We start from the raw sequence: 11,998 nt of genomic DNA, 5'->3' as shown, positions 1-11,998 counted from the left end.
ATACTAAATTTACAAAGAGGTAAAGTAGTAAGTTTGTTTGTAGAAAGTAATCTCTGGAACTTCTAAACCAATAAGCTACATTATTCCTGAGTGACATAGACTGTATTTTATTTTATAAAAAACTAGCTAACCGCCCCGACTTCGCTCGGGTGGAGTTTAGAAAATTAAGGGGGAGGTTGAATTAAAATTTTCTCTCCGTAAGAACCATACCTACTCGTACTTCAAGAAATATTATAAAAAAGATTTGCGATGAGCAACACATTTAGTGATTAATTTTTATATTATAGATTAGATATCCCTACGGAAATTGTGAACCTGTGCGAAGTCGGGGCGGGTCGCTAACTCGCTAGTCATACAATATATAAATAGGTACTACGTATATACGAAAGCCTGCTGTACTGACCCTTAGCAAGCAAGGGTTGCTGCAGTAACATACCTATTCAATTAACAATTGCAAATAGGGGCACAGTTTAATTACGGAAATTACTTGGGGTCGCTACTTCATTGCGATATCGCATGTATGCAAAATATGTGATAGACTGAATGGGAAAAGTTCCTACCTACCTAGAGCGTTACAGGTTACAGCTCGTTCCACTTGTCGGTTGTCGGGCCCGAATTTTAATGGGATGTTCCACTGGCAGAACATTTTGACACCAAATCGATTTCCGACGAATGTGAATAGCTTCTTATAAAATGTTCTACAACTCGAACACCCGATTAAAATCCGGAACCGACAGACGACAGGTGGGAATAGGATCTTATTTGTATTGAGGGTTCTAGGTGAGGTCACAGAATATATAATAGTACCATGGTTAGGTAGTGTATGCATTTCTTATTACGCTGTCTTATGAGAAGCTACTTTAAGATTTGATGATGAGAATTATGCCCAACCAACGAAGTTGACCGCATGCACCTACTCTTCTTAAATCCGTCCCTCTTATTGCCCAACATTCTGGATCATACAGTGTCACATTAGAAAATGTACCAACAAAAACTTGTAATCCTATAGGTACCCGGTACCCCTCAGGCAATGTTTATAATCTCTATATCTCATTTCCGGAGATACCGAGGTCATCGCCCCGAAGGTCGTTGCCATGCGCCCGGGGGTGATTTTCGATTATTATCTTTTTTGGGGGTGAAATCTTGGGGTGTATTAGGTACGCCAGTGTAATATTAGAAGCTAATTATAAACGTATGGTACCAGAGAAAAACTGTATTGAATTTGAAATAAATACATATTTCTATATAATATGAATTATAGATAGATATCTATATTGATATCTTTGAACATAAGGTAGGTACAGTACGCGGCAGAAAATAATGTAGGCATCGACTTTTAGATAGATATAGCGGTTTCGTAGAGCATTGTCTCTGTCGTTGAGACCGACAAAACGTCACAAAGGTATGAGTGACAGAGACAAAACGCAAAGCCGAAGCATCCTAAAGATCGATATTTCAATATTTCTTGCCGGCTACTGTACTTTTCCAGTGTCTACCAAAAAATAGGTATTTACCTACTTTGATATTTCCTCTCAAAACAATGAGTTTTCTGAATAAACGCCTCAACATTTTCTTTTCATGAATTCATTTTATCCGAAATTGGAAAATAAAAAAATTGTGACCTTAAATTCTACCAAGCGGGAATCGAACTCTGGAACTTTACCTGTTTCTCATTTGGTAGCTATGTACATTCATGAACTAACTCGTTCGAAATAAATTTGTTAGAAGCCAGAAATTAATTTTATTTATCTGTAGGTAGACCTACCTTTGAGATCTAGGTTTATCGCTTACATATCGACTTCTAAAAAAAAAACATACAGTCGAATTGATAACCTCCTCCTTTTTTTGAAGTCGGTTAAAAATGCAATAGTCGGTTAAAAACCTACCACATTACACACACAGTACAGAGGTAGGTACAGTTCGGACATTTATGCTAGACAACATGAGATGACCAAAGACAACTGTGTTGCCACCGTTCAACATATTGTATTGTACTGTTCACACCTCCCGCCTCATACCCCGATTACCATCTCGACCTGTTGCGGTGTCACAATAGTGCAGTGAGTAGATTGGAAGGTACTTACAGATTTAGCTATAATTACCTAATTATAGCTAAATCTGCCTACCTTGGCAGGTTCTTGAAATCAGAGATTGGCAGCCCTTATTCTAGTCGTACTTAGGTATCATATTTTATTAAACTTTTTGCGATACGCAAACCCGTCAATAGTGAATAAGCGAGGGGTTGGCAAGGGTCATAAATCGTGTCGTGTCACTTGCCAGGGGACGCCTTATTTGGGGTGATTTTTATATCATTTTTAGTCCATAGGGGCAGTATTTAAATTATTTTAGAAGCTGAAAAAGTGGCGTTATGATTTGTTCCAAGATCTGGTCTATAGTTAATACTTAGAGGAAAGATTTGTTTCTTTGTTTGTAATCGATACACTCTGACTACTGAATCGATTTTAATAATTCTTTCACCATTAGAAAGCTACTACATATAGCTACTTATCCAGAAGTAACATAGGCTTTCGTCGCAGTCGCGGACAAAAGCTAGTCGTTCATAATCCACGACGAATACCCTCGTATACCAAATATGTGTGGTTCTTTATCAAGGATTTCCAAAATCCTTTGTATGATGGTGACAGACAGACGGACTGATGGACTGTGGCACCATAAGGGTTTCTTTTTTACTATTTTTGTATAGAACAGTCTGAACACGAACAGATAATAAAAAAAGAAACAAAATACGTTGTGAAAAACATTTAAATATATTATTTACGTTCGTTTTTAGGGTTCTGTACCTCAAAAGGAGTACCTAATTTTCGTTGACCTAGAATCATGTAATTTGGCAGGTAGGTAGGTAGTGGTTAATAACAAATAATAGTATTTCAACTTTTAAAGTAAGATTACCATACAAAGTGGGGTGTCATATGAAATGACTTTACCTGTACATTCTAAAACAGATCTATATTTATTGTTATGCATAATAGTTTTTGGTTTATCGAGCAAAATGACGAAAAAATACTACTGTCACGGTAATATTTACTGTAGTACGGGAACCTTTGGAACGCGAGTCTGACTCGCACTTGGCCGGCTTTTCTTTCCAAGATTTCTCTTATATCATAAGAAGAGAATACAAATACAATTTTTTTATGTTATATTGTAGTTAGCAACAAAGATGTTTAAATAAATAAATAAGTCTATCTACCTATCAAATATATTAATTATCATTCTCAGAAACAGAAGGTTGCAGAGAAGGTATCAAATAAAATGAATGCAACTCGGGTTTTTTATATATTTAGAACAAGAAATGTATAGTTACAACCATTGAGGATATTAAATATCATATTGTAAAAACTATTGTATAAAGTGAAGAGAATGTGACAATTTTTTCATTATTTTTTTATTCAATTATAATTAATTCCAATAAATTAATAATTATAGACACATAAATTACGTGAAAATATTAATTAATGAATAAATTACTTAAAACAGCCAAGTAACCACTACAGATGTAAATATTTGGTTAATAATGCCTTATTTTTAGGAATGAGTATTTTCAAAAATGTCTATACCGAACTTTAAAGAAAGAACGGCGTGTTGCGATTTTCCAAAATGCAATTCAATTTAATTTTCACCCGGGAGGGTTTAACTGCGAATTTGGAAAACCACAGGCTTAAAAATATAGGGAACAACATTTAGTCTAACGGACCTTACATATTTACTTAATAAGTTTTACAAAAAATAAAAACAGCGCTATATAAGAATATTTTATAATAAATAATATATTTGCATCCTTTCAGTTCGTATAGCGCTCTATTTGTTGTGAAACTTAGAAAGGCCATATTATATAAAGTCTCTAAGACGACACTAAAACTGAGTTCTTTTGGAAAATTCAAGTTTCATAACGAGTTAAACACAGATTTTAAAATAAACATTTACGGACAAAATTATGGTTTTGTACTTTGGTGCCGCATACATTCCCGCTTAGCCAAAATTATGTTTCTAATAATAATTACCTATTACGATGAACACAGTATATTAACTTGATTGTTGGAAAAGGACAAATCATTTTAATCGTATGTGATAACTCGTTAAGATACTTAAATTGCTGTGCTCAATTACAAAGCAGCAGTATTTTCTGTAATAATAGCGACTTTTTATTAACCGTGTACCCCGTGCCTTTACAACTGTTCTCTGATAAACTATCATATTATCAATTTTACGCAACTATACATTAATGATATCAATTTTTTAGACGGACGAGTATAGTAGCGTATTTTGAGTAACAATTTTGTCATACTTTAAAGCTTTACAATAGAAGTTAACTTTTGTTAAAGAATATCATCATAATTTAACTACTTATACACCTCCATGGTTTATATGTATTTACAGACGGATGTAGAAAATTATTCTTAATCTGTTAGTTATATTTGTCCAACAATGGAATTTATGTGAGCATGATGCGCGAAATCTTTAGACGTAAGGCGTAGGATACACGACCTCTACAAGACGCTACGAAATTCAGGTTTAGCCTCGATCTTATTCTCACTACGGTATCTTGTGCAAATCAAACGTCTTCACAAAAGCTATAATCAAGTAGAGGTAATCGTTTAAACAGACACAATAAGAATATAGAAATACCTAACTCTTAGGTATAAAACGCAAGATTAACCCGTACAAACGATTTGGATACAATTGCTTTTATTTTATGAACTATAACCACCTGTACGGATCACCCTTGCGCACAATATCAACTAAATCTGTTAGTACGTTCAACACAGACACCTACATCTTAAATTTAATTAACCATAGACGAAATTAAACGTCTTCGATTTTAAATACCGGAAGATCTTTTTTAATAATTTTTCGCACGTTTTATAAAATACGTCCTTGTATCAAAGTGTAGTCAGCGGTAACAGGAAATCAGCTGACAGATATTTAATTTCCTTTATAAATATTATATGATTGCTTCTAGTACTTATTTTGAAGTTTGGTAAAATACTTACACAATACTTTGAGATTCTTAATTTTATCTTACGTTGCATTTGTCTAATTATTATTATTTATTCGCTAGCCTTATACAAATTGGAAGTTGGGGTTTTCAACACCATTTGTAATCTTCTGGCCTTTTATGGGAGTATGAATGAACTACAATAACGTTAGGTATCACATGCTACTCTGCATATACTACAAGTTTGTTCCCACCCCGTATTATTACAGTAAAATGTATCGTGTGCCTGTCCTTAGTTAGTGACAAGTACGGAGCAACGCGATTTAGGTAGGCATCTCAAGTGCAGTATCAGTTGTACTTAATTAAGTCATCTCGCTCGCCAGCTCGTCTGATAATTAATTTATAATCTTTTTAAAATTACACTGCTGACAGACCCTACCTGTGTTTTCTATTAAAGTTTAAGTAGCGTGATCGGTTTTAGGGGATGCATACTTTTACCGAAAGTGGCAAGTGTTCGACTTGATATTCGCATTATAGTTCTTGCTTAGTGCCACTTACGCAGGACAAGGGTGGTGGTTATGTTTAAAGCCTCATTATTATTAGTTAGGCCTTTTAATAGTTGTGTAAATATGAAATATATTTTACTAAGTAGACGGTGACAATACGTTCATACGGCTATTTAGGGTGCGATATACTCGTTGTTAATTATTATTTAAGAATTTACGTAATGGGAACGAACCGTTATGCAGTAAAGAGGAATCAACACCGAAAACAATCTAACACATAGACAGTGAAATTGATATTAGTTACATGATTTACTTTTTATTTGTTTTCTTTTAAATTCGAAACTAATCAGTTATTTACCCGAAGCTGCTCCATTGCCTGTTTATTTACATATTTATTGCAATCCTTAGTTTAGCCGAAAGTTAGCGCTGAAATCGGATTTTTATTAAACAATTTTAATGTTTTCGCTTTTGTTTTTACTTTTCACTGTCTATAATGATTTTGCGATTACATACGGCAACGAATTTTAATTTGAATTTAAAATAGGTAATATTATGACATTTGAATAAGGGCGTAAATCTTAAGGCTATAGAATTGTTATTATAGAATCTATTTATAAATTTAGTGATAGCAATTGGCTCGGTTTTAAAACGCTGTCGTATGCTGTCACAATGGTAATGAACGTGCTATAGGGAGGCGAAAACTGACATGGAGTCTGCTATACCTTATAAAACTATTAGGAGGCGTACGCTAAGCTAACTACTAGAGAAACGGATTCAAAAGACGAGGAAGTACCTGATGAGCAAACGTATTAAATATTTTTAATAATTTTTACAACAATATAGCCCTCCCAACATTAAAGTGTAGGTGTTGTGCAATGCAATTAGTTTACTAGCATTTGGATTTATGAAGTAATAGTAACACATTTAGTCGATGTCTCGAATTGTGCGCGACGTAAAATATTTCATCCTATCGACCGCGCAGTTGCGTCGCAACACTAAATGCAACATTTTAAATATTGAGCATTTGACTAAAGTTCGCGCATTAAGTATCGATACACAACTGTAAATTGAAATATTTTCAACCGCGAACATTTAACTTACATATTATTTCCTATGGAAGATTTCATTTCTTCAATTTGTGTCTTAACTATGGGAATAGCGTAGGACTCGGCCATTGTTTTAGTATTTTGTGCCTATGTCCGAGACTAAGGCCATTCCTTATCACCTATACACCATGATTAAGCTTACGGCATAGAAAATGCTATTTATTTCTCCCATCACTAAGCATTTTATTTGGACAGTCAACGGTTCACGCAATATCATCGGATTAGTCAATTGATTTACTTATTAAATATGGGCCATTAACCTTGTGTTTGTACGCGTGATTCCACCCACAGAACGAAAGTAGAAATGTCATCTGAGTGTAAATCAATGTGATTGACGCAGGCTCATCGAATGCACCCTATCACTGCTACATGAGAACTGGCAAAGTCAATGAAACTCGCGAAAGCCTAACTCTCACATCGCATTTCTACCGAATATTACAAAAATACTCCACCATTCTGTGTTTCCACTTACTACCATACTTTATTAATTAAGATCATTCGTCACGTGTATTTTATTTTTATTTTGCTAATTTCACAGCCTCAATGTCAATTAGCCTATGCGTATTAGAGTATTGTTTCTGGATTGCCAATAATTACGTTTATTTTAATATTATTTTTAAATTCTTAAAAATGCATCAAAACACCATTCAAAAAAGTAGCAGTTATGCTATTGATAAGTAGGTCTGATTATCCCTTGTCAGTTGTCACTTGTCGGGGTTCTTACTTATTTCAATACCCACAATACTACCTCAATAGTTTGGTAGATATAGGTATATTGCGATTCCAAAGCATTAATGACTACCGATTTCAGAACGTAGTTTTTGTTATACCTTTCTGGAAAATTTGTAGAACTTTTTAAAGTTCCATATGGTGTTTTCTTTTTGTTTATTGCTTTTAAACAGCCTTTTATTTTATCTAAAATTACCTCGAATGTTCGATATAAGTAGTCGATAGTCATAACGCCTCAATCACAATTATTAGTAGAACGTTTTGTTAGCTGTCCACTTACATCTATGAAGATATGAATTACAGTATATTTAAAGTACATATAAAAATATTAAGATAATTATATTGTAGCATACCTACCTGTCTGCGATGGTGTAAAATTCACAATTTATTTTATTATTGCTTTTCCAGTTTTTCTCTTTATTCTAGAAACAGGCGCACGCCCTCTACTCTATTGAGCACTATTATTAATTTATCTTTAATATATTTTATTAATTATGTCCGAAAGAGGAGGGGAACACACAAAACATTCTACTAATATTAGCTCTACGTGACTATTTCATCTCCTATCAAAATCCTAACCAACGTTTCACTCCAAAATATTTTGCGTTTTCACATTTACATTATTTATTATCTAAAAAGTCGATGAGTTGATTACAATACTTTGGTGTTATTGTTTCGATTCAAACGTACAATTTTGCACAAAAATGCGAAAATAACACTAAAGAAATGCAGTGTAAAAACTTTTACAAAGAAACGAAACCCACGGATAGTTTTTGAAATAAATTTACCTTTAAATACTTAAGTATTCAACGTCGATTAATCGCCCGATATATTTTCCCTAATAAATAAATCAATTTGGGTCACCTTCCTTTGCCTCAAGAATTTAAAATACAAAATATATTAAATAAGTTAAATGCACACTTACTATAAATACAGACGTAAAATACAATTAATTGCACATACACTAAATGAATGAGTTAATCTAAGAACAAAGATTGTTGAAAAATTATCATTACAATATTCATCAACATTAATTCGACTCAGTTTCAAATATCAAATAATATTCCGTTCATACGGAAAGGTTGACTAGAATACTTAGATGCTGAGTCGAAACAACACAAAACACAACAACTATTTTAAACCTAAGAGACGACTACAATAGAATAGGTATTATTAATTAGTTTGCAAAACTTGTGCATCACACTCCCACTCATACAGTTTTTTTTAACCGTATATACCTTTATTATGATCATAATAATAAATTAATCAAATATTTACTTAAAGATCCCACACGTCATTCTGTCTAAATTTATCTCTTAAATCTTGCTATAAAATCATAATTCAATGATTATTTTTAGACCGAATGACGTCTAGTTTCGAGAAGGTAACTCACAATTCATCTAAATTAATACAATACACCTAATAATAAAACATATTATCACTAAATGGAATGTTAAGCATTTCTGAAGCTGGATCAAATAAAGCGATTTTTTTGTAATTTTTTAATTATATAAAGTAATCGAAATCTTGGCTCGTTCGGTTAAATTAAGTTTACAATAAGTAGTAAACAAACGGCTGACATGTAGTAACCCACATGACATTATGTCTACCAACGCCTCTTCGAGTCATTTGTTTAATATATTTTTATTAAATTACTGGCTATCAGTTATTGCACGTTTTACATTTATAATAAATATATAAATACTTGTAAATTTAAATCTTCATCTTTGGTAAGTAATGCGTACCTATTTATTAATATCTGAAATGTTACAAAACTGTTTTTACATATATTAAGTATATATTTTTTTACAAAAATCGTAGGGTCGTTAGGACGGCACGATAATATATCTATTCAAGTTCGATGTTTTTTCGGGTTGAAGTTATTATTTGTGTTCGGTGGCAAATCTGACGCGAGAGCTCTATTTTATATATTTTTAAACAACTTTTTTTCTATTTACAAATTTTCATTTAAACTAAGACAATTAAAGCCTACTTCGAATAGACGCAGGGTCGCATCCATACATTATTAATATAGCAGGTACCGATCATAATATGTTTAGACATCGATTTATTTACGAAACGATATCGTTAGACTAGTATGCACCATTGTTCCGCGAACGGACCATTCTTGTCACCCGTGTGACCGGCTTGAGCCGACTTCCGTCTCGCTCTGGCGCGGGCGGCGCGCCCGGGGCGCCCCGCCCGCCCCAGCACAGCTGAATCGATTTTCCCATCTTCCTTTGATTGCGCGTGCCTTGTGACACCGCCCTAAGCGTAATCTGATTTCTATAGTCACCTCAAAATGTTTCTCAAAAACTAACCTACCTTCGCGCTCGGTGGCATACACGGCCACACAATTCCATAACGCCATAATAATAATATGCCTTCTAAAATAAGTACTTAATACGAATTATTTTTCCGCGATGGCATAGTATTTTCATACAACGGTCCAGTGTACACCACTCTCTATGCCGAATCAGTTCGCACCCCGAGATCTTTAAAGATTTATTTTTAAAATTTTATCAAAACCTATCACAGTTTTTGATTAGTTTTCATTCTTAATTAGATTAATATATGATTAAAATATAAGTATAGATAATATATATTTTCCAATCTTTAACAATAACTCTATTTTAGTTGGATCGAGCCTTGCAGCTGAGGCTTTGGCCGGTCTTCTACTATCTAGATATTTATTATCTGTGAGCGACTGAGACGAATATAGCGACAATATACCTATTAAGTATTTGGCAAACGTTATCGATTTGAGCCGAGCCGGCCTTTAGTAAGATATGATCGCCTATGTGAGAATAGCATTAGGCTATTATTGCTAATATTTATTTTATTTATAATCGAAAACTATTTCTCGATAACCACAACCTTTCATAAGCGAAGTCGATTGTCATAATGTTATTGACTATTTAATATGTATGGTTGTCGTCGATTAGAGCATTAGATGCTTCGTCTTATAATATTATTGCGCGCTCGTTCTCCCGGTCGGCGGTCGCCATTTCACCCGGACATGCGCGTACAATGGGCCGCCATTTTGATTTCCGTAACACTTAACCCAGTTGCGAGGAAATGGCGAACGCTGAACAAAGAGGTACAATGAGCAAATCGATTAAATATACAATTAATGTACAAAATATCCCGCGTGCGGGTCGTCTAGTCGGGAAGACACAGTCCGATCAGGTCCATCGCGGCGGGGCTGGGGCGGCGATGTCCTCCACCGTATTAACGAGTAGGTATGTATGGGTGCGTGCCTGCTGTGCCGTCCTAGCGTCCAGCTAGGCCGTGTCCGAGACGATTTAGATCGTCTTGATCTTGTTTGTCTTAAAACTGACCTGCAGAACTCTGTTCCCGAGCGTGTAGCCGTTGAGTGACTGAATGGCGACGACAGCCTCGTCGTAGTTGGTCATCGTTATGAAACCATAGCCTTTACACTTGTTCGTCTGCAGGTCGCGAATCACTTTCACGCTTTGGACGGCGCCGAACGGCCCGAACAGCTGCCAGAGGACGTTCTCCTCCGTCTCCGGGGCCAGATTGTACACGAAGATGCACCACTCCGAGCCCACGGCGCCCGGCAACACGCCACCGAGCAGTTCGCCGGCCAGCGGACTGTAGCGCTGCAGACCTTTATTGATAGCTAGAAGGGACTTGCCTGAGCTAAATCTTCCCAGAGGAGCAGGGAAGCGCAGGGCAGCCGGCAGATAAGCTGCGAGCGGAGCCAGCGCCTTCCCATTGTTGCTCGGATTATTGGCAAACTTCACTGTAATGGGCTCCGTAGCTCCCTTAGGCACTGTTCCGTTCAACTCCTGAATAGCACGTTCAGCTTCCACTCGCTGATCGAAGCGGATAAAACCTACTCCTTTCGATAAGCCCTGTTCCCCGCCAGTGAAGGGTCGTCCTCCAGAATTTTCACAGAGGATCCGTGAAGTAATGATGCGACCGTACGGGCTGAATAATCTCTCTAGCTCAGTTTGTGTCATTGTCTTGGGTAGGCCGGAGACGTACAAGTTCGCTCCCTTGATGGCCTCACTGCTCGGGCGGGCGTACGATACCTTGATCGTCTTGTTCTGCAGTCGCAGGCCGTTGAGCGTGGCGATGGCCTTCTCCGCGTCCTCCGGGCGGTGGTAGTTGACGAAGGCGTAGCCTAGGCTTTGTCCGCCACCGTGCAGTGCGTGATTGAGAGCGTCCGGAAAGGCCGCTCCTTTGTTCCGTATCAGTTTACAGGACTCCACTTCGCCGATACTCGAGAAGAGGCTTCGAATCTCTTCCTGTGTCATGCTCTGCGGCAGGTAGTTGATGATGAGGTTGGTCTTGGACTCCTCGCCGGAGCCATTTTGCTGTTCACCGTCGCCCTTCGACATGATGGCTTAAATCATAAACGGAAAGAACGAAAGGGAAACAAAACGCGGTAAAAATAAAACACGGCACGTCCGTAACGGCGGCCCGCGCGAACGATTATGCGAGGGTGGCTCGAAGGGTGCGCGCATGTCCCGCTGTATCGATCCCTCCTTACATAACCCCGTTCGTTCACCCCTCCCGGTTGGTATAGTGTCCGAAAAAACCAGATACAAGGCATCGATCCCTGTCCCGGGAACGAGCTCGAAACTGGGTACCTCCACGTCCTCGCACGAAATTGGACCTTAAATGTAGGTAGCGCAAAGAAATTAACCGCTATTCCCGTCCCTGAAGCGACCTAA

At 36.6% G+C, this 11,998-nt stretch overlaps 1 protein-coding gene across 1 annotated transcript; it reads right to left on the bottom strand.

Moving 5' to 3' along the window:
* Nucleotides 1–3,281: 3,281 nt before the first annotated feature.
* LOC117983743 (ELAV-like protein 4) lies at nt 3,282–11,743 on the bottom strand. Its single transcript, XM_034970353.2, has one exon. It carries the CDS (start codon nt 11,660–11,662, stop codon nt 10,601–10,603), a length of 1,062 nt encoding a protein of 353 aa, XP_034826244.1. The 5' UTR covers nt 11,663–11,743; the 3' UTR covers nt 3,282–10,600.
* Nucleotides 11,744–11,998: the final 255 nt, after the last annotated feature.

Source organism: Maniola hyperantus, chromosome 7, assembly GCF_902806685.2.
Source record: "Maniola hyperantus chromosome 7, iAphHyp1.2, whole genome shotgun sequence".
NCBI classification, from domain to species: domain Eukaryota; kingdom Metazoa; phylum Arthropoda; class Insecta; order Lepidoptera; family Nymphalidae; genus Maniola; species Maniola hyperantus.
This window is presented reverse-complemented; position numbering and strand designations above follow the sequence as displayed.